Source organism: Colias eurytheme, chromosome 7 (assembly GCF_061535395.1).
Source record: "Colias eurytheme isolate Ceu_HAF_F1 chromosome 7, ilColEury1 Martin Lab GWU primary, whole genome shotgun sequence".
NCBI classification, from domain to species: domain Eukaryota; kingdom Metazoa; phylum Arthropoda; class Insecta; order Lepidoptera; family Pieridae; genus Colias; species Colias eurytheme.
Window position 1 is genome coordinate 2,321,791 of NC_142986.1, and position 24,591 is coordinate 2,346,381.

Below are 24,591 nucleotides of genomic sequence, written 5' to 3' on the forward strand. Positions count from 1 at the left end.
CAATTTGCATGAAATTTGGTATGGAGATATTTTGATACCCGAGAAAGGACATAGGCTACCTTTTATTGCGAAATATATACCACGGGCTAAGCCGGGGCGGACCTCTAGTTATAAATATAATATACATTTAGAAATTAAGTATCTATACCAAGATCTATAAAAATAATTATTATCTATCTGTGTAATCCTTGACAGTACGATATCAGACTGTCAAAAATTTTTTATTTCAAAATGTTCGATTCTGTTAATCGGCCGGGTTACGGGTGTTGGTGACTTTCGCCGATTTGAATATGCAATGGCTTTTCAACTATTTTATTTCAATAATAAAATACAGCAACTTATATAAAATGAATTAGAATATGTGCTTTCAATATGAATTCCCCATCAGTAGTGGCGTGTCGTGAAATTTTCGATGAAAACAGTCAACCATCTGCAGAAGGTTCGTTTTGTTTGTATTTCGGAAAAAATCGATAGCATATTTTCTAAGGAATATTTTTGCGAAGTATTAAATTTATGAGAAAAATATATAAGATAGCTAATCTAGCAAATATAGTGCAGGTCTATGTAATATTATTCCTTTGTTCTTATAAGAATATATTCATTTAAAAACTATGATTTCAGATTCAAAAGAACCTTTTAAACATAAATTAGATGCTTAGAGCAAACAGCAGTAGGAATGAAAATCTATTTAATTCACAACATTGTTTAATTACATTATTACTTTACTCAAATTGAAAGAAAAGAAAATTATTTTTAAGAATATGCCTTCCAAAGAAAAATACTGTTTTCATATTCATAATTACTTAAATAATGTTTTTATGGTAAAAATTTTATTCACTAAATACCTATTTATGATAATTATATTGTAGAAATATCTGAATATGCGTGTCAACTGGGCATTGATCCTGAAAGTGAGACCCATCTTTTGCCATTGGCTCGAGATGGACTTATGCAAGCCTTGCCACCACCATGGAAAGCATAGTAAGTACAATATTTATAGAATAACCTACTTCCTATCCTACTAATACTATAAATGCGAAAGTTTGTGTATGTTTGTTACTCTTTCACGCAAATACTACTGAACCGATTACAATGAAATTAAGCACACATATAGAGGGTAACTTGGATTAACACATAGGATAGGTTATATCCCGGAAATCCCACGGGAACGGGAACTATGCGGGTTTTTCTTTGAAAACGCAGGCAAAGCCGCGGGCGAAAATCTAGTATTTAATAATAATAAAAGTTAGCATTATTAATGTAACCATTTAATGGAATTATTTTGTTGTCTAGTAAAATCGAAATTTACGAAAACTTGACTGAAGACAAGGCTATAGCCTGCGAAGCCTATGATTTGCTCTTACGTCAAAAAAAAATATTGGTGTCAATAAAACAATCTTAGCATAAAACCATATTGCAATTAAAATACTTGCACCATTTATCATTATGTACCTTAAATTGAAATTGATACAAAAGAGCGTTATGAAATACAGGTCATTAATATTAATTAATATTGTTTTATCTAAAGCTACGATGAAAAACTGCAAAGTCATTATTACTACAATGAGGAAACGAAGAAGACACAATGGGAACATCCGTTAGATCATGTTTACAGGGAGCTTGTTAAGAAAGCAAGAGATGCGTCCATGCTGGATGATACCTGTGCCTCTGTACAGGTTAGTGATTTATTAAGTTAAAGATTTTTTGTAATGTTTCGTAAGTAAAGAGAAATTGTTAAATCATAGTGATATTATTACTTTGATATTCTGCTGGATATAATATCTATTATCTTCATATTGCGTACATTTCTGGATATGTCAATCAATTATATCACAGTAATATTGCTCTAATACGATACAGAGTGGATAGGGTTCAAACTCAAACTCAAACATTTATTTATTCAATTAGACTTCTTTCTATAGCACTTTCGAATCGTCATTACATATTTTTAACAATTACCACCGATTCGGAAAACAGTATCTATGGAGAAGAACCGGCAAGAAACTCCATAGTTGCTCTTTTAAAATCATCCAAGTTCCTTAATTAATATCCTTTTGTCCTTGAATTTTATTATAAAAAATAAAACTTCATATAGAGCAGGGTTTGTTATATTTTTAAGAAAACATAGTGTTAAATGAGTAAGTAATACTACGTTTTCTTATAAGAAACAATGATTCAACTTTTAGGAATTACTCACATCTGAAGAGAACACGAAAAACCTTGAAAGAGTCGAGACTAAAGTCGAAAGTGACGAAGATGAATTGACAACGGACAGTGATCAACATCCTTCAGACGTGAAAGATGGGAATATAACCTTAACTGCCAGCAAACGCCCATTAGGAAGACCACCCTTAGGCCCATTATCGAGATTGGATAGAAAACTCAGTGATTTACGAATTTCACCCTTACGTCGAAGTGTAGACAACCCAGTATCGTCTAAACCCAATCTCGTGCGAAACATCTCGGATAGGGATATTCTAAATCGTCCTACGTTTGAACGGCCTAAAACTTTGTTTAAACAGCAATCTGAGATTATAGATTTGAAAATGCACGTGTTGTCAAGCCCTGAAGAGAATTTTAGCCCATTGCTGTCTTCTGCTAAAGTTGATAAGGGATTGCCACTAACTGGTAAGACATTTAAGTTATAACAGATTTTAAATAATTTATGTATCAAAGTATGGATTGAAATTTATTATAACGTAAATTACTTTTAATTCTGTATACAAACAGAAATTCGTAAAGGAATGTGCCTTTTTTCCTTATCACGCATTTTGAAAGGGGGCTAGGCGGAAAAAATTAAGCTAAAAGTTATAACAACACTTTTTTTTCTTTCTTTTATTTATTTGATTTCGACTGCGAGTAAATTAATTATATTCTATTCTATTTAATGTGTTCATGCATCTCAAAGTTAAATACATACGTGTTTATAAAGATCGCTTTTAAAACGCCAGTAAATGCCTTCTATTAATCTTTTTCGTGCGTTTCAAAGACTACTTAAAATACCTTATAATGTTGGTATGTGAATAACATTAATTTTTAGGTAAAGGTAACATGTTCCTGAGAATATCACGGTCTAATTTACCAAGTCCAGACACAGAGAAATCTTTAAATCTGGATTCTGTGACTAAAAGCGATCCTCCAAAAGGCATCTTACGAGAGAAATCATCAGACTATATCCAAAGAAGGATTGAAAATATTGTCTCTGGGAAAAGTAAACAGGCAACCAGTTTTGATGAAGATAAGAAGAGTGTTAGGTAATTATAGAGATTATTTTTATTTCAATTTTTATTGAGAGTATTTTTATTTCAATTTTTATTGAGAGTGACACTGGCAAAGAGTAGGAAACAGTAAAAATTTGGTTTTTGTCGTCTTTGAAGATTATAGAATTATCTAGCGAAATATGACCATTAAAAATTTTATTTTATCAAAATCTGTATGTACTTTGAGCGCCGAGAAAGATCAAAGAATTGAGTATTGAATTTTCAACACAATTCAAGTCGACTGCGATATCTTCAATGTGACATTGGAACCTAAGGGTTATGCAACTGCCAAAAAATATGTTCTGTTTCACATTTAATAAACTATTCATTTCCACAGATTCAAACTCGAGAACCTTCCAGAACCGACAGTGAGTCCTGGCTCGAATAGTTCGTCGGAACAGAACGACGGTCAAAGTTCGATAATAAGCGCGCCAGCACCGATCCCATCACCATCCAATCCCATCACGGTCACCAATCCCATCACGATCACCAATCCCATTACCAATCCCATCACGATCACGAATACAATCAACCAACCCACTGTGCCTTTGAATTCTATTGTTCTGTCCCCTCTAGTTAGTAGGCCGCCTATCCCACCCCGTATTGATAGTCCGAGGGAGGTTAAAAGTATTTCCGGATCGGAGAAGGATTCTTTAGGTATGTATTTACTTCTATTATATGTAATGAATTATTATGTGTACTTACTTATGTGTATGAATTCTTCTAACTTTTATTCAATGCAAGTAAATACCAACTTTTTCTCTGTTGTAACTGAATATTGTAATATTAAGAAGAATATAAAGAGATTTTACCCTGTGTTCGTTAACATAATGATTCCGAAAACAATTGTTACAATTTTTTTTATACCTATCATAAAAGTTTCATGCAAAATTAGTGAACCATTTAATTCAAATGTTCTCTACTCTTTCGTCATATTTAAAAGTAATCCTATCTTCTTCTTTATCTCTTATTATATCTTCTCTATCCAATCTTTTTTGTAGCAAGTGAAAATCGCGATAATAGAGGTACGTCACCGCGTCGAAGATTAGTGAAACCACCACCGGCGGATTATATAAAACCAGGATTATTTCAAAAGAACTTCTATAAAATATCTGACTTAGTTCGTAGAAGTGATATTGAACCTACTCCTGTTACGTTAGACGAACCTACATCCGATAAAGATGTTCGACCAAGGTTAGGATAAAACAATGTTTTTAGTTTTAATTTAATTTACCTATGACAATGTATAATTTTTAACACTAACAACTTTCACATATTTCTTTCCCATATGTGTTAAATTATTGACTTACCATTTTAGATCGCCACTTATACCACAGAAAAGCAAAATATCAATAAATTTGATGGAAAGCATAGAATCCGAAACGTCATTGGAATCTCCTGATAGAGAATTCGCAAATTTAGATCTTAACGATCTAGACGACTCAAATGAAAACCAACCAGAAGAAACACAATCAAAAGAAATAGAAAAAGATAAATCGCCAAAGATAGAAGACGCTTCCGAAAAATCGTATTCGAAAACGGATTCGCTACAAAGAAATTTAAACATTCCAATTCCATCGATTAAGATTCCAAAGTTAGATTTTACAAAACAAACAAAGTTTACACATTCCGATAGTGAAGATTCTAGGAAATCTAATAAAGATGACGAACCAAAGAGTAGTGTTAGGTCAAATAGTATAGACATTCCAAAAGACTTAAGACCGCAATTAAAGCTGTCGCCAACCCCAAGCCTTGGTGCCGAAAGGTCACCACGTTTAGAATTAAATAAACCCTGGTCTAGTCCATTATCTACATTTAAACCTTTAAATAAAGCAGTGATAGCGCCATTAAAATCATCCGATTCAGCGTGTAGCCTAGGCAAAAGCTTAAGTCCCAGATTAGATGGGGTAATGTTGTCTCAAGGGAAATCTAGTTCGGATAATGTAGTTGTAGTTTATCAGTTTGAAACGCAAGATGAGAGTCCCAAAATAAAATCGCCTATTCCTGATATGGGAGTAAGAGAAATGGTAGAAAGGAATAAAGCAGACGAGAGAAGGAGATTAGAACTGAACCTTCAAAAAGAGTTGGAGATGATAAGAGTAGAGTTTACTGCAAAAGAGAGGAGAATGAGGGCGGAGTTACAGACGGAGATGAGAGAAGCGGAAGAGAGATTTTTAATGGAAAAGTCTATGAGGTTAACGGAGCAAATAGAGAGACATAAACGTGAAATGGAGGAGGTAAAATACCAATTTATACCATTTATGGTAGAAAAATATAACCGAAAACATTATTAACTATTCTATTTACTACACTAAAGAATGTTGTTTTTTTTCCGCAAATAGTAATATTTGTTTCTGTGAGATGGCCTTATAACATTAAACTTTTTTTAGACCTTAACAACGAGTGAAAGAAATCATCAGCAAGCTCTAGAAAATTCTCTCAAGGAGCTAGAAAATAAATATCAAAGTGACGTATTAGCTGCGCAAAGGCAACACGAAAGTAACATGGCGAAAATACGCGAAGATTATGCTTTGAAACTATCAGAACAAAAGGAAGAATTGGAAATAGGTAAGTATTTAAATAGCTTTCAGGAATTGCGATTCTATAAGTTTTTGGCAGAAAAACTAATATAAAAAAGTTCAATGACTTTAAAATTAATACCGTTTCGTTATCGTAACATGCCATGAGCAGACTTAATGTATATCTATTTTTTTAAAATGTAAATGCCACTAAAATGCATTGAGATTACCAATTGGTTCTTATGTATAATATATTGGAATTTATATCTAGGTTAGTCAATCAAAAAATGTATAGTGACGCCATTAATTGAATACAATTTCCAGAAAACGAACGCGCCCTAACAGAAGTCCGAGATCAGCTACAAATGAATCTATATCGTGAGAAATCTCGTATTATAGAAGAAAATCGAGCTACCATAGATGCCTTGAGGGAGGAACATACTGCTAGAATAACGGACTTGAGACATGATTATAGAGCTGAGGTTTGATAATTTTCTTAATCATTTATTCATAATATAAATTATAGTGGAATATAGAACTTCCTCCATCTATACTAATATTACAAAGCTGAAGAGTTTGTTTGAACGCGCTAATCTCAGGAACTACTGGTCCGATTTGAAAAATTCTTTTGGTGTTAGATAGCCCACTTATCGAGGAAGGCTATAGGTTATATATCATCACGCTAAGACCAACAGGAGCGGAGCCACGCGCGTGAAACCGCGGAGCGCAGCTAGTTATTGGATATAAAAAAAAATATCTAGTTTTTTGTGGTTATAAATATATATTTTTTCCTTCTTTTACCGACATTGACAAAATTTATACTTTGACCTATCCTATCTCAATTTTAGTATTTTACGGGAAGATAACTGTGATAAAATTCTAATCTTGATAAATATATATCTTCTTACAGGTGGAGAGACTGCGCAGTCAACATGCGATTCATTTAGAGGAGTTACGTGCGCGTCTTGCAGGGGAACGGGCAGCGAGACATGATGAACGAGCGTTACATGACAAGTATCGATGCCTTAAGGAGAAGTATGCGAGATTGAAGCATGATGTTAAGGTTCGTTAAGGGAAAGTTATGTTATTATTCAAGGTGTCCCAATAGTCCATTGAAAAGTTACATTTGGGGTCGCGTTTTTTAGAGGACGCAATTTTATTTTTTGATGTGTCCCTACACATCAAAAAATAAAATAAAATGGGGTCAGTGTGAAGCTATCACCAAGTTTGTGGGGTCGCCACCCTTATGTCCCACGGCCGTCATCTTGAAAAGAGCGGTTGATATGGTTTTTACGATATATCTCTTAAACTATTTATCTGATAAAAAAACATTGTTAACATTATTTATTGCAAATTAAATTCTCTACAACTTTAGTCCAGTAACTTTTTGTCGTAGAACTATAAATAAAAAAATTATAAGCGAAAATGTTCAGAAATTAGAGATATTTATATTTTGCAATAAAACTTTTTTATCATTTTACGAAGAAATGATATCCGAACATTTTTGTAGATTGTTTTTCGAGGAACAACTTTTATACATAACATTTTTTCATTACGTCAATAGCTAAGGTTTTACAGCGCTCCGAAGTGAGTACTATTTTTCAGTGCCTCTAAAAAACGCAAGATTAGGCCTAAAAAATGTAACATTTCAATGGACTACAAGAAGTAGTGATATGCTGAAGCTGGCAGGTAGAGAACCCATATATGAAAATCGCATAACATATCACTACTTCTTGCGGCAACCTGTATAGTTGAGTCGAGTGCTGCGTAATTTGTTTAGTGAATTGGTTTCATTGTTATTTGTTTGAATTTTTCATTACTTTTTTATATTTTAATTTCATTGTGACCTAAGAGAACATTTTAAGAAATTTCAAAGTATTTTGCTTTCAGATGTCAATAGAACGCCGCAACAAAAGGCGCGAAATGAGTATGACCACTGGATCAGAAACTGAGAAATCTAATTCGCACAAAGCTAATCAATCATTGGAAAGGTTAGTATTTTTTATTGAAATTATTTTGTGAGATAACTTTACAAGTTCATATTTGGTTGTTAACATCTTAATTGGGTTTCATATTTAGTTTACTAGTTGACCCCAGAGACATTGTGCTGTTTTCGGCCGAAATTTCATTTGAAATGGCCGTTCAGTTTTCTTATAATTAGTTTAGAAACTGTGTTTCAAATCCTATGTAAAATTTAATTTCTAACTCGACTAAATTATTTTATTTTTATTATATCAACAATTACAGGTGTAAAGAACTAAACGAAACGTCAGTTAGTGCGATAGTTGAAACGGAACCGCCTCGTCTCAGACTGAACAATAATCCAATAAAATATAATGACAACGAGACATCCTACTCGGAGAGCAATCAGCAACGAACAGATAATAATAATGATGAGTGGAAGAATCGAGATAATGTAAGTTGAATACTTATTTTTATGTAGAACAATTTTAATTCAATAAGTAGGTACGTTTTTTTTATTGAAATTTTGGTTAATCAGTATAATAAGCGTTGAAATGAGCCTAATTGGAAAAATAGCAGAGACTCGAAGGACTTTTACGAGTAGATGAGAAACAAATTAAGATGTACGTTTTAAGGCAATCAATATGATTACTATATGTGCTTGACTGATTATGAGGAGAGAAATTTGTGGTTAGCTTCCTAGAGATTTATCCCGTCTGCACCATAACTCATTTTATTTGCATATTTTTCTTTTACTTTCTGTCAAAAGATCAAAAATGTCATTCTGCTTAGATTATTTTTTAAGTATGGGGCCGTTCAAGTATTACGTGAGCAGATTTCTTACCATTTTTTACCCCCCCGCCCCCCTTGTCATCAAAAGTAAGCAAAGCACTTACCCCCTCCCCCTATGCTTACGTAAACATTTTTAGTAATAAATGTTTTTTTATATTATTTTTAAAATAGGAAAATTCATGAAAATATTAGGTTTAACTGATACACATAGAGTAAATGACAAAAAAATATAATCACTTATAATACCACAAGAGCTTCAAAATTATCGGGTATTTTCCGATAGGTTCGTTGCAAACAAATGAAGGAGTCAAGTTTTTAGTCAAGGTTAAAAAATCACGAGCGCGAAGCGCGAGTGATTTTTCCTGAAAAACTTGACGACTTTATTTGTTTGCATGGAACCTTGAGGGAAATGCCAGATAATTTTGAAGCTCGTGTGGTATTCGGGGGATTATTTTTCCGTCCCAAATGTCGGCCAATAATTTCACAATTGAATTCAACCTGTCAGTTTGACGTCAACGACCAGAGAAAATTTTCAAAAAATTATCAGTATAATACCATGTAGGTTGTAACTTGTACCACGTGACGTCGAATGGTGCAATTCTATTGGTCGATATTTGGGTCGGAAAAATAATCAGAAATAAAGAACATATGTAACTAACATAAAGAATATTTTCGGAACAGTTTTTGGTATAACTTGGATTTTTCTATATGATATGACATTCTAATAAGATATTTAAATTTAAATAATTAAAACGTTAAACTTTGGCTAATTGCATCAACATAAACACAAATTATAACTTTCAATGCTTACAATACGTTTAGAATCCAAACAAAACAACACTGATAGATGCGCACTTGCAGCCGGCCGGCACGAGAGTGAATTATTAGACAAATTTCCCTAATCAGTTCTCAAAGCGAGTGCCTACGCATAATATGTATTATTTGCGGGAATCCCCGAAAAAACTTCAATTACTAACGATGACGTAATCATCATCTAGACCCCCCCACCCCCCATGTCATCCAAAATAAGCAAAATAGAGACCCCCCCACCCCCCCTTGGTGCTTACGTAATACTTGAACGGCCCCTATGAGTCATGTTTTTTGTTTATAGCAACCCGGTGTGACGTCACTAACGTCAGCGTTGAAGCAGTCACGCAACAGACGCGCCGGCGTCGCTTTCCGCGAACCCCCTAGAAATACGAGAACTGGTATGTATACATTTATTTACTTGTTTTTTTATGTACTGTTATAGATTATGCATACAGGGTGTCCGGTATATAGTGCGATAGATTTAAGCAGGTGTTAGTGAGATAGAATATATTAAAATGGCTTTATAAAAGTGTTATTGAGATATTTCTCATTTGTTTGTATTAAAATGTGCCTAAAATTACTTAATGGACACCGTATACATATTATGTTGTGTACGTGTAGCGTGTTAAGTTTTATTTGTATCTTAGGTTACCTAATTTTAATCTAAACTTGATGGGGATAAGTTTTATTTTATAATGCATGCAATTATTTTCTATTCTTTGTTAGGAGTATCATTTAATAGATAAAAATTAAAAAAAATTAAAAAATTAAAAAAACTTTATTTATTAAAAACTTTTTGTACACATACAGTAAAAATCTTACAAAATAACAATGCAATTTGTCTTTCTTAATGCCTTATACATAGTTATATATATTGTAAAACTTCTTTTTTAATGATTTATACAGAAAAATTTCTTTTTTGGAGATTACATTAAAACAGTTTTTTTTTTATCAATTATCTACCTATGACATTATTAACAAAAGATGTACCTAATTAGAAAATATTAGACATATTCATTTTAATGATGATGATACTAGCAAATACATCACTGAGATAACATTTGATGACCTTGAATTAAAACATTGTTACATTTTTTACTAGTTACAGCCAATTATTTTATTAATAACATTAATAAAACATACACTAATGATTTTCATTCGTGGATATTGCTTTTGTAATCTACATAATATTTATTATGAGTCTTGAAACCACAACTAGCAAAAAAAAATAAAAAATAAATATTCGCGACGACTACTACACAACTATACAATTTGAAAACAAATTCATCTCAGTATGCTTAAAAAAAAATTGATTTATTTATGATAAAATCGTTTTGTGTTCCAAATTAAATTCTTTACTAATACAAGTTTAATAAGACTTATAACATTTCATACAATAACTTATTACAAATCATGCACTAACCAGATCGAAACAAAATGTGTACGTAAATGTGGGTAGAATAATTATTATTTGTACGTTACTGTAGCCGATAGCAGTTATACACTCCGTGCTAGTCTAAGACTGTGTTACGGCAGAATATACGCTCTCGCCTCACAAATAAAGCACATAATTGCACTTGTTAGGCTGATAGTTTTTTCAAAGCAAATCGTTGTAATGCACAGTATATGCAATAAAATAAGATTAAACGCTTTACAAAAATAAAAGTAACTTATTTTATGAGTATGATATTTTCCATGTAACAAAAATATCCGAATTTCCTATTTAAATGAAGGTCTAGCAATAACACGTGAATAAATTAAACAAGTTATATATTATTATATATATTATATATTGTTAATAAGATGAAGTAATATGTGTATATAGGTATAATATAAATTTAAATATATAGTATATATATGTCTTATTATTATTATTATTCAATTAGATAAGGATAGGTATTTATAAATAACATAAAATATTTAAATAATATTACCCAATATAAGGTTTTCAGTCCCAACATAGTCAAAATTGCGTAGGTATTCCTCCAACATTCTTCCACACACAAACTTAGTCTTGTCCCTCATGTTTAATTTCTTATTGAATTTATTGTATAATAAGGGTGCCAGATAATATGCAAATCCCTGTGCAAAGATGGTTTTGCAAAACGGTACATGGTACGTAAGTTTTCTTTTATCTAGATTATTGTTTGGTTGGCTGTGTTGTCTAAGTATAATATTTTTAATGTATAGTTGGCGGACGGTAAGTAATGAGCATTCCGAGTAAAGTTGACTTGTTGGATAGCGCATAGGCTTAAAATTGAGTACCTTAAGAATACATCGTTGTGTTCTTTCTAACTTAATTAGCGAAGTTTTTTTTGCGCCACCCCAAGCAGTAATACCGTAGCACAATAAAGACTGGCATAGAGATATATATACAAGCCTACTAGTTTTTTTGTCCTTAAGGAGCCTTACTTTTTTAAAGAGCGGAATTAATTTACGGATACGATTTTTTAGTTGGTCAATATGTGGTTTCCAATTAAGATTTTTGTCTATCAATAAGCCAAGGTATTTTATTTGATCGGTTGAAGAGAGAATAGAACATTCGCAATTTTTATTGTAATTGCTGCACGTATGTACTTTTAAATTAAAATTACTATTAGGTACACTACTATTACTTATTGAAAACTGTAAATATTTTGTTTTGTTGATATTAAGTGTAAGTAAATTCATCTGAAGTTGTTTAGTTATTTCATTCATGCTTTTCTCCGCTGTATTATATACATTTTCCCAACTATTACCTGTCACTAACAAAACCGTATCATCAGCAAAGGTTATTATTTTAGTATTGTCAAGTTTAATCCTACAAAGATAATCAATATAAATTAAAAATAGAGTGGGACCAAGAACAGAACCCTGGGGAACGCCAAATTTAACCAGTTCTTTACTGCTATTATAATTTCCAAGTGTAACGCTTTGATACCTTTCAGAGAGATAATCTTTGAAGAGTGCTAATGGAATACCACGAATACCAATACACTCCAACTTTACCAAAAGGAGCGGAATTGAAACGGTATCAAAAGCTTTACTTAAATCCAACAAGTAAATTATTAAAAAAACAAAATACCCGACTGCACACTAAAAAAAGAGTGATTGAAATGAATCTAATGATACCGCATACATATTTTTTTAAAGGGAAATTTAGAAAAAATATTATTATGTCTTTATCCCGTGGGACTTTTAGGATAAAATGTATCCTATGACACTCCCGTAATCAAGACAAATCTAACGATACCTCATACATCAAAATCCATCAAGCCGTTAAGGCTACAGGTGGTCACAAAGGAAAAGACATACATACATACTTACATACACTCGAAAAACATTACCCTCCTTCTTTGGCAGTCGGGTAAAAAGATGCCTAAGCATTTAGATTTGTTATCTAGAGCTCGAGCTACATGTGTAACAACGTCCTCAATGGCATCTGTTGTCGATTTTTTTGCTCTAAAACCATACTGGTTATTCGAAAGAATGTTATATTTCTCTAAAAACCCTTTAAGCCGAACATTTATGAGTTTCTCTAATATTTTAGCAAAAGTTGGCAGTAGAGAGATCGGGCGATAATTTGTAATACTGCCTTTATCACCTGTTTTGTATATAGGTATTACGACTGATTCCTTTAATAATTTTGGAAATATCCCCTGAGAAAAGCAAAGATTACACATGTGACAGATTGGTGTACATAAAATATTTATAGTCTTTTTTAAAAATATTGCAGATATACCATCCCATGATGACGATGATGAATTTTTTAACGATGCCACAATTTTTTTAATTTCTCCGACATCAGTATGCAATAATGAAAATGAGTTAGACAAAGTTAAGGAGGACTTATATGTTTGCGCTAAAGTATCTTGACTAATTTTAATTTCATTCAAAATATTCTCTGCAAGTTTGCTGCCTACATTGATAAAGAAGTCGTTTACTGTATTGGCAGATTGCTGTGGTGTACTTTCAATTTTACATAGATCATCATGGACATCCTTATTGTTGTTATTCTTTATACCACAGACTCTTTTAATAATATTCCATTGCTTTTTGATGTTGGATTTATTTAATTGTAATTCACTTCGGTCATAATCATTCTTTAACTTATGTAACAAATTATTACAGCAATTTCTGTAGCGTTTATACGTTATTGCTAAATTTAAGTCCTGAGGATATTTTTTGTGTCGTCGATGAAGAGTATCACGGAACCTCATACAACGTAAGAGACCTGACGTGATCCACGGTTGCTTAATTTGTTGTCTACTTGATGATATTCGTGTACATTTTTCCAAAACTTCCGTGACATTCCTTATCAACATGATGGTGACTATTTCTGGATCAGACAATTCCAGTAAGCCTGTCCAGTTTACCTCGGATAATAGTCTTACCGCTTTCGCATAATTAATTTTTTTATGTGCAAGTTTCGTACGTTTTAGTGAAAATTGCTCAGAAGCTACCACTGCCATGAAAAGCGAATTATGATCAGTAATGGAAGATACACAAATAGCAGTCCGAACTTTTATCTTAGATTTAACAAAACAATGATCCAAGCACGATTGACCTCGTGTGGGCAGTAAATGACTAGGTAGGAAACCATGAATCGAGAGTAGGTCCAAATAGTCATCAGATCTATTATCCGCAGTATTCTCCGATATATCAATGTTGATGTCACCAATAATATATATATTAGGAATATTTTTTAACGTAGTTAGCAAGTCATCCATGGAATTAAGAAAATTTGTGATTGAATTAAACGATGGTGAACGATATACACAAACAAAAGCATAGTTTATACCAATTTTTATCACCAAGACGTCTGCATCAACAACATTAGGTTCAAGAGCCGTTATCTCACTTATGTCGTTGCGAACATATGTGACTATTCCACTATTTTGGTTAACATATGTCAATGTTTTATATAAATTATAACCTTCAAGGGATGGTACCGCCTCAGAGTTTTTTAGCCAACATTCTGTTAATATGATCAAATCAAATTTCTCAGTACATCGCGACAAAAACACTTCAAAATCAGTCATATTTTTATTAATGCTTCGAATGTTCTGTGATACTACTCTTAAAGAAATCTTGGAATCAAGACAAAATTTATGAAATAGAATAGGGTCAATGATCATACAAGAATCACCAGCGTTTATCTCACGATCCACGCCAGTGGAGACCAATTCAATATCATTGATCATTTAAAATAATAAAGAATAATTTTAAAGAGTAATGTCTTATATGATTCATTCCCCCATCAATAAAAGGACATTGAAGAAATATCACCTGAACGCCATAGACTTCTTTGAGACTGAACAATATATTATGAGATAAATAGAATAGTATAATATATAGGATTACAAACATAAAAAGGAAGTACTCGTAATATGGGTTAATAGTATATTGTTTCGTGTTATTCCTGTACACTTTTATGCTAATGGCGACCTTGATTTGAAAAAAACAAAAAGTAAACTTAACTTCTAGCAAAAAAATAAAAAATATAATTACGATGTATTTAAATGGTTTGCACTGTCCATCTTCCAGTCAGGATGTATGCAGCTCAGTTATTTGATCAATCGATTTTAATAGTATGGCAGACACACCTTCTTCTTTACGAATGAGGACTTTACCCCGAGAAACCCAGCAGTATTTATATTGTCCTGATTTGACTAATTCACGTGCTGATGCGAGAATTTTTTTGTTTGTTGGAGTGAGTGCCTCAGAAATATAAATCAAATCTGTGTTTCCTTTGAAGCCAACTTGTTCGGCGGTCAGTTTATTGTTCTTATCATTTTTATAGAATTTTTTGACAGCATTTAGGAGGTTATCCTTACATTTTATATTAGAAAATTCAATAACAATCGGAGAATTATTGTGTTTACCCTTCCTGTAGATAGTAGAAGTGTCATGCAGCGGAATATTCATTTTTGTAAAAAGAGTTTCACATATCTGATGTACATCTTCATTTGTACGTTTGGGTATGTTTCTTAATTCAACTGTGTTTTCGAGGCGGTGTTGCTGAGTCTCATTTATTTGCACTTCAAGCTCCGCTATACGTTTTAAGGCAGTGACATACTTAGACTCCAGGCTCTCAATTTTTTCGTTCGCAATTTTGATCTCTGCAGAATTCGTTTGAAGTAATTGCAAAATTTCTGCATTGGAGGCTAAGATTTGTAGATTTTGTTGCTTCATCTCCGTGACCTCTACGTTAAGCATGTCTTTAAACGCGAGAAGTAATGAATCTTTCAGATCTGATACTGCATCGGTATCTGGGTTTCTTCGCTTTCTGATGTTCACATTTTTTATTAAATTCATTTCATTCATTTCAGAGTTTGCACTTAGGTTAGGTTGTGAAGAAAACATCGATTGGCTGGTCACAGGTGAACGTTGCATGTTTTATCTGGATATTTTACATATACTGTCTTCTCAAGATACGTACGAATACGACACACTGTAGACTCAACGCAAGCGTTATTCACTTACGACGTGCAAAATCGAAGTATATCGGCTTCTTATTTATTTAAAATCACTTGATTATTAGAAGAAAAAAAAAACAGTGAACACAAACTTTAGTTAAAATTGTTGAGTTCTGCAATTGTTTAATCAAAGTTTTTAATGCGGAGAACACATTTGACGTGTGGCACGTAAGACGTTCCGGCGAGAGATGGATATTATATTATAAGAGATAATTTAGACACAGACATTTACTTGACTGATCTTTAAACATTTGTATTTAGTTACTTTTCAATTTAAATATTTTCCAACTTTTGTCTTATAGTTTAGTCACATTTCGAAATTGTAGATTGTATATTTGCTCATTTCTGTAGCATGTAAGTGACCGCTCTATGCTTGTGAAAATATATTAAATACGCTCTCTAATGGCTTTTCTTCTATTATGCAGATTTTTTTCATTACATCTTAATCGTCTCTGTCAAAAAGAAAAGAAAAAGATTGGCATAAATACAAATTTTATAATATTCTTATTATAAAGTCAATTGATATTCATTCCCAAACTAAGCAAAAAAATGACATGCCCAGCATAATACATAGCATAATTTCGTAGTTTATTATTACTCTCTACTATTTAATATCCAACACTATCTCAACTAACTGTGCTTTTAAATGTGCTTGCAATTTCAGAGCTAAAGGAATGTTAAACTAGTTAGATTGTTTTACCATACACCCGTAATGTTTGCGCAGGCGCCACAACTGATTACCAAGACTCGTCGGACGCGACTACTGCTGACGAGAAGCCCAAAGAGGCTGTTAATGGTGAGATTTTTGTATATTTTTCGTATTTTTTCGATCTACCCGCATATTTTTTTTTATTTTAAGTACTAAAGGAGATGATAAGTTGAGTTATCACAGAATAATGATAATAGTTATTTAGTTAAATTCAATCTTAAATTTTATTGCCATTTCTATTTTGCTTATGTTTTTATCATAAAAGCACATTATTTTAACTATCTCTACATGTTTGATTTCTTAACACCTTAGAAAGACAATATTTAGAAATTCAACATTTTCATGCAATGGTTTTCCAGGGTTTACTCAATAATTCCCACATTAACTTTATCAAATCATATACAGTAAAAGAAATTTTCACAAGTCGACTAATAGAACCATTTCGTGTAAAATCAACACACAAATTAATACATCGAGGCCTAAAAATAATTTATAACATTATAAAAGCTTTATTTACTCAATTCTTACGTTTTGTATGCACTGCACGAAATAATCAGAAAAAAAAACATTCAAATATTGTGGTATTCAATATAAATCTTTTCACAGGTCACCTACGTCGTAGATTTACAAGATTAAAATCAGCATCAACCTCCAGACTAAATTATTCACCTAAGTAAGTATTGTTTTTTAATAAATATATGTAGTACACTCAATTTTGTGCGATATTTCAGTTTCATTATTCCTGACACCGGTTGTTGTGTACTGAAAATTAAGTTTATCCGCATAAACACATGTCGCATGTCAAAAATATATAGCATATTAGAATATAGTATAGTATATTAGAAATCTACATAAAAAAATCTCATTAGTACAAATTATAGAAAAATGATTTACACAAATTATTATGTTTCTACATTACTCTTCGTAGTTGCTTGTCACTGTGCAGTGATCTGGTCCCCCATCTCATTATATTGTATCATTTCATATATTGTCTTTGTATTTTGTTCCATTTACAATAAACTGGAAGATAAATAGAATAACAATAACTTGGTTGTATAGACGCGGGGAAGGCTGGGCAAGTCCTCTAGAATCGCTTCGCCAACAACTAAGGAAGTTGGACGATTTAGAAGACCAGTTCCCGGACTTGGCTTGTCAGCCGGCGTACAGCTTGCGGTATCCTTTCGCTGAATTGGGTAAGTACTGCAAAGGTTTTTGATGGTGTTTTTATTCATTGTGTAATTACTGCTGCTTTAGGTTATGGATAATTTTATGGAAATTCAGTTGTTTTCTTTTGCTATACGATAAAGCGTGTGTATCTGCCATTGACTATAAATTCAACATCTTTGAATAATCCCTGGTATAAGTTTTGTGTTTGTGATTCAGATTCTTATTTAAATTCAGGTTTAAATATATATTCTTATGTTTATCCTGGTACTTATTCGATTTCGGATACTAAATCGATCTACACAACTAGATTTGTTCTTATGACAATATTTCCTATTATTTCCAGGTTCAGTAGGCGGAGCAGACACGCCCGAACTAGAGTTCGTGCGTCACCGTGCGGTTGTAGAGCGGGAAGGGATGCGGCGAGCTCGCGCGGTGCTACGGCGACGTAGAGCCGCGCTCAAGGAGTCGCGCTCTGAACTGTCGCCGCATAGAGCGCCCTCGGTGAGTGTACGGGGAATATGTAGAGAGGTAGAGTCGGGGAATATATGCTCTATTGACTCTGTAAGGGGGTTATGTATAGAGGTAGAGTTGGAGAGCACTTGCTCTACTGTTGCCGTTATTATAATGGGGATATGTAGAGTGGTAGAGCACTTGCTCTTGTGATTCTGTTAGTATTATGGAGATATGTAGAGCGGTACGTAGAGACGTCACTCTATTGTTTCTATTAGTACAATGAATTTGTTAAATGTAAGTTGGTAGAGCGTACATGCTCTATTGTAAGGGGTATGTTGTGTAAAGTGGTAGAGCACTGATTCTTCTGTGTTTATCGGCTCTATGGTCTCCATTACATGTATGGTTTATTCTATGTCTACTATATATACTGTGTACGGACTATACTGTTTTAACTGTTTCTCATTGACGTTCAATAAAAAATTATACTCATGCTCAAACATTGTCCGATGTAAAACTCTGCTTACGTGTTTATTAGGCATAGTTTTCTCACAAACACAAAAAGTAAAGGCTTTTGTTTATTCTAGTATGATAAAAAAATATAGATGTGTAGTGTACCTATACTTATATGACCTAATAATTTTTAATGAGGATCATAAATAATACGGCATATTATTTTTAGATGGAGAAATTCAATTTTATGTTGGTAAGTCGACAGTAGCTAGTGAGATTTGGAATCAATTTTAGTATTCATTAGGTTACCAAACAAATAGTTAGATACTTACCTTTATCCGAGTGTCTTGTATCGATTTTTGTAACAGTACCGTATTTAAATCGTGGATGCTCTGTTACCCCATAATTATTCATCTTATTCTCAAACATTTATAAAAAAACCGAAAATACGGCAGAGTACTGCAATTCAGATTACTGTAACTGATCCCTCATTCGCATGATTTGAAACAGTATTTTATAGAAATTATTAAAAAATCGGTAAGTATAGAGTATTATTATATTTTGATGGAAGTTCGAAATATTCGCATCCTAAAGTATTATTGTGGTTGTTTTTGTTAATGTAGCAGTAATTGTAACAACTCAATAATATAGCAGTCATTGCAATCTGATAACAATAATGTTACAATCGTTATTTGATTATATCGTTAATTCATATTTTATTGTGACAACACAACAATAATGTTACAATGGTAATTTGTTTTATTGTTTTAATTTCTATATAATGGAATTTTTAAATTTAAAAAATATACGAAAGGCAAAGGGTGGAAAAAAGCATTAAAGGTTCAATTATTGATTGGTGAAAGGTTCAATTGAAATTGATCGGTTGAATTATTTCTGTTAATATGCCGTGAAACAACTGGTATACAAGTCTGCGCTATTCGTTGTCCATTTTTATGTAAAAAAAAAACATGTATAAGATTACACGATTGCATGTTTCGAGACATTCGGTTATGAGTTTTGAGTTTCAGTTTTAGTTAAAATTTTGAGTTTTGGGTTTTATTTTCAGTTTTTATTTTTTAGTTTGAGTTCCAAGCTGCAGAATGAGTTCGCGTTTCAGTTTTGATATTTGTTTTGAGTTTTTGTTATAGTTTGAGTTTCAGTTTTGGGTTAGACTATTGAGTTAGAGTTAGAGTTTGAGTGACGTGTGGTATCGTGGGGCAGGAGGAACGCGAAGCAACGGAGCTAGAGGTGGCGCTGCACCGGGCTCGCGCGCTGCTCGGCGAGAAGGAGATCCGGCTGCGGCACATCGAGCGAGCGCTGCGCCGCCTCGCGCCGCGCCCCATAGCCGCGCAGGTGCCTACTGTGCTTACCGTAGAGATCTAGAGAGATGCCAATCGCTTGCGCTGAGTACGAAACCGTGTCTCATTACAAATTTACGCACACAACTGCAGTAAACAAAATCAAAACAATACTTCGCGTTGTGTGCGTGTCATCACACAAAAATAGGAGAGCGACTATTCGTTCGCACACTAGATTGTAAGTGACGTACGTATACAGCACCGCTACAGCTTGTTCTTTTTTTGGGCATATTGCTGCGACACAAGCCCCGCCCCCTAACTATATCTCCCTTTAGTTTCTGTGATCTGTGGTGTTTACGTATAACGCATTTTTGAGCCCCGAACGGCCCGATCGGTCCACGACACAATAGATTTTCTATTGTGTCTGTGATTCCGGGGCATGAGTTATTAAAGAAACGAATCCTAAATGGCGGCGCTTATCATTCCCTCTCGCTTACACACAGCCGTACGGAATGCAAAAAAATAGGGAAAAGTAAAATCACTAAAATGTATTTGATTTTCCCTATAATAAGTTTATATCATCAATAATTTACACTGTGGCACATCGGGCGTGCGCTACGATGCCTTGCGCCGCGCCCCATAGCCGCGCAGGTGCCCACCGTGCTTATGTACCACTAAGCAGATACAAAGAGATGCTGTATTTGAAATTTTTGGTTTTATGGCATTGAAATGCTTTATAAATATAAATGGAAAGCTAGCAAAGCTTTCCACTTTCCACTCCACCCGCGGCTTCGCCCGCGGTTTCAAAGAAAAACTCGCATAGTTCCCGTTCCCGTTGAATTTCCGGGATAAAACCTATCCTATATTACTCGTGGATAATGTAGCTTTCGAATGGTGAAAGAATTTTTTAAATCGGTCCAGTAGTTGAGCCTATTCATTTTCATTACAATCAAACTAACAAAGTTTTCCTCTTTATAATATTAGTGTAGATAGAAAAAGAATCGATCACAAGACGGGACTCCTAACAATCCTTTCACACTAATCCGAGGCAGATGCTTGACCAACTCGGCCACCCGTGACCCGCCAGAGCGATCGAATTTATTATATTCTTTCAGTTTTATGTGTCTTAGGGAAACACCGCGCGCCATCGCGTAGCGTCCCCCTCACCCACGCGCACTGGCTTCACAAGATTCTATATAGAAAATGACATACACCATCTCTTCTTCGTATCTGCTTAAAATATTCCCAAAAAAATATTAGTAAACATTATAACATAGTTAGGAACCTTGTAGTATATTATATTTTTGGAACATGAACAGGCTTTATTTCTTTGCGCTGAAACTCAATTTCTTCTTTTTTGCTGCTGCTTCTAATAATTTTGTGGCTGCGCTGATTGTATAGGGCATTCTAACCATAAACTTTATAAGCAGTTGTACTTTATTTCAATATTATTTTTTATATTCTTGCCTCTTGATGTGAGAACTACCTTTTTTTTCTATACCTATTGTCTTTTAGTTTGTTATAACTAGGATTCATTCTTGTTCGTAATAAAATTATTTTTCTCTACTTTTACCTACTATTTAGATTTATAATATTTTTGTATAAAAAAGTCCTTGTCTATGTTGTTTTCTTTGTGATATTAAATTGATTTTTGTTTATATAATTTGAAACAGAGTTTTACCAATTAATGGTTAAAAACTAAACAACTTTGAATTACTTGATAGATTTTGATGGACGGATAGGGTCACACATAATATAGAAACATGGATAAGGAGAAATTAGTATTTATTATTAAAAAAAGAAATTATTTTTTTAATACAAAAAAACTTAATTTTACATATTGGTTTTATGCAATTGATTTAATAATTCAGCATCATTGCCTTGAATTATGAATGTTTTTTACTACTTTCTTTGTGCAAAATTTATTTTTTATGCTATTGTAATGTACACGCCTCAGGAAACTGATGCATAAATTATTAGTTTTCAGCTTGTTTCAAAAGTTCTGTTGAATTTATTGTTTATTGTATTTTTTAATGTCATTATCATTATGTAGATTTTTTTTAAAGATTTTGATTCTTTGTATTGTATAGTATTTGCTTTTTTTATGAATGTATATTGCACTAAAAATTGATAATATTGTCATACAAACTAATAACGCCATGAAACGTTATAGGAAAATAATTTACAATAAAACTACTTTTTAAAATTGATTACTTGCTTTTATTTTTGAGGTGTCTACCTTTGTGCTGATTTCTACATCTTTTTAATCGGCCTTTATATTGATACTTTCGTAATTTTGATTTCCCATAAGAAAGACAAATCATTGCGATGGCTTTTTTTCGTTTCACCCTGCCCTAAAATTTCATATTTTTTTACAAAATATACATTTAAATACATATTATACATCAACGTATAACAGGAAGCGACAACAAGCGAAGCGTCGTCGGGAAGCGAAGCGGGGAACGAAGTAGAAGCGGGCGGGGCCGTGCTTCGCTCGCTTCGCGCGCTACACGCTGATGTTAGGGATATATGGAGAGCGTTGGATGTACGGCGGCCGCATACGGGTAAGATTATATCTAATAATGTTTTTTGCGAAAATATATTGGGTTTAAAGAATATTGTTTTATACACAATATGGTGTATATCTGTTTATGTACTTTTTTACGCATGCAGTTCCGCTTGAGCAGTATGCTCGGACGACAGTTGATTGTTTAAATACACACATCAACAAAGTCTATTGATATTTTGTTTTGTACAAATATTATAAACTAGCCGCGCCCTACGGTTTCACTCGCAAGGTTCCGCTCCTGTTGGTCTTAGCGTGATGATATATAGCCTATAACCTTCCTCAATAAATGGGCTATCTAACACCGAAATAATTTTTCAAATCGGACCAGTAGTTCCTGGGATTAGCGCGTTCAAACAAATAAACAAACTCTTTAGCTAAAGCTATAATAAATTATATTATAACATAGATGGAAGAATTATATACCATTTTAAGGTCTTCAATACTAAATAAAATAAAAATGAATCGCAAAATGTGTTGGTAAGCGCATAACTCGACAACGGCTGAACCGATTTCGATAATTCTTTTTTTATTATATTCCTTGAAGTACGAGGATGGTTCTTATGTAGAGAAAACGTAAACATGTACCACGGGCGAAGCCAGGGCGGACGGCTAGTACTAAATAAAAATATTCTTAGACTCAGTCAGGGTCTATGTTGTACAAAATAAAATTGGTTATAGTATATCCAACCAAAACTTTTTGCATTTGTAAGAGATAGTGAGATGATAATGCATATGAATAATGCTTTGTTTGCAAAAAAACCGACACTTATGACGCGTAAGGTATTAAACTATTGATTCAAATTGATTTATTGTCCTTACAGCTTCACCTGAAACAAGTTCCTGTAATATGCCAACAACTTCACACACTAGGATGACTCTATCAGCTGTAAGTATTTATCTGATATTTATTTCATTATGGGCCGATTTTTCAATGCTTGGATAAAACTTATCCGTCCAATAAAGTATTACACGATAATATTAAAATGTCACGTAAACTGTCAAATACGGGCAATTAGAATAGGTTTTTAAAATGGTAGTTTTATACATTATTCGACGAATAAGTTTTATCCAAGCATTGAAAAATCGGCCCTATAGCTAATTTTACAACTTTTGAATGCATAACGACGGATAAGCAAAACAGTGGCCTGATTTGTTTGTGTTTTGCCGTTTTCCTTGTTGTTTGTTTTTTGCCGTCAGTTAAATAGGGTAGTACCAAAAATGTGACTATATCAACAATAATTCATATTAATAAAATGTTTACATCCTACAATAATTCTTGTCTATACAGAGTGTCCCACTATTGGTATACTAAGCGCGAAGGGACTTATAGTTTTGCATACACTGTTCACGTAAAAAATACTCAAACAACAAAATATCATCAAAAAATGTTTGCTTATTTTTTCCTGAAAATCCATGTTTTCTTCTCTAGCTTCGCGCAGCCGGTATATACCGCTTCGCTAATGTGAGCATTTTGTCTATGAAAACATAATCTTAAACGATAGCTCACGTGCTGGTATCAAAGTTGGGCGAATTTATTGTTAGGGGTGAACACATAGAGTTTTAAGAATTCATCTATTTGAAAAAAAAAACTGCGTCTGGAATTTTTATAAGTATTTTTTACGTACGTGCAAAACTATAACCTCCTTTGAGCTTAGTATACCAACAGTGGGACACCCTGTATATAAATGTGTTTTTTACAGCCCGAACCAACGATACAAGACAACTCGGACAGCTTGGCGGATAAAGCGAAAGGATTACGCGCTTGGTTACAAACTACTCCGTGATTACAATAACGAGGTTTTTTGCGCACAATTTGAAAAAAGAACATGACGTTAATGCTGATAAATTTATCTCAATAAAATGACGAATAAAATGCGTGTAAAATATAAATAATTGGAAATAACAGAGAATAAATCTTTTATAGTCTCTTCGGAGGGTCAAGTAAATATCTAACCAAAGAAATTTATCATAATTATCAGGACAATCAAAAGATCTACGGGTCTCCAAGTACTTTTTATCTATAACGAACTCGCTAAATTTTCGAATTATGAATAGACTGAATTTCACATGTTTAACTATTTTGCCTATCCTATTAACAAATACACCCAGGAATTCGCTGAGTAATATATATGTAATTTTTACTA

The 24,591-nt window shown here is 33.1% G+C and overlaps 1 protein-coding gene across 1 annotated transcript; it reads left to right on the forward strand.

The window, feature by feature from the left end:
- Window positions 1–259: 259 nt before the first annotated feature.
- Window positions 260–24,321, forward strand: Cep164 (centrosomal protein 164). Its single transcript, XM_090103719.1, has 21 exons — window positions 260–439; window positions 870–981; window positions 1,529–1,676; window positions 2,187–2,628; window positions 3,041–3,254; window positions 3,598–3,917; window positions 4,262–4,454; window positions 4,579–5,497; window positions 5,651–5,828; window positions 6,104–6,261; window positions 6,690–6,842; window positions 7,670–7,770; window positions 8,027–8,195; window positions 9,645–9,741; window positions 16,526–16,597; window positions 17,117–17,183; window positions 17,570–17,703; window positions 18,021–18,178; window positions 22,298–22,442; window positions 23,269–23,333; window positions 24,148–24,321. The coding sequence occupies exons 1-21, from the start codon at window positions 373–375 to the stop codon at window positions 24,229–24,231; spliced, it is 3,996 nt and encodes a 1,331-aa protein (XP_089959845.1). The 5' UTR covers window positions 260–372; the 3' UTR covers window positions 24,232–24,321.
- Window positions 24,322–24,591: the final 270 nt, after the last annotated feature.

What these genes read in the sequence shown, in the direction of transcription:
- Cep164 (XM_090103719.1), top strand. Translation starts at nt 373, where the DNA reads ATGAATTCCCCATCAGTAGTGGCGTGTCGTGAAATTTTCGATGAAAAC. An exon ending in GATTGAAGCATGATGTTAAG is followed by an intron (nt 6,843 to 7,669) that starts GTTCGTTAAGGG and finishes TTTTGCTTTCAG; the next exon opens with ATGTCAATAGAACGCCGCAA. An exon ending in GCCCAAAGAGGCTGTTAATG is followed by an intron (nt 16,598 to 17,116) that starts GTGAGATTTTTG and finishes ATCTTTTCACAG; the next exon opens with GTCACCTACGTCGTAGATTT.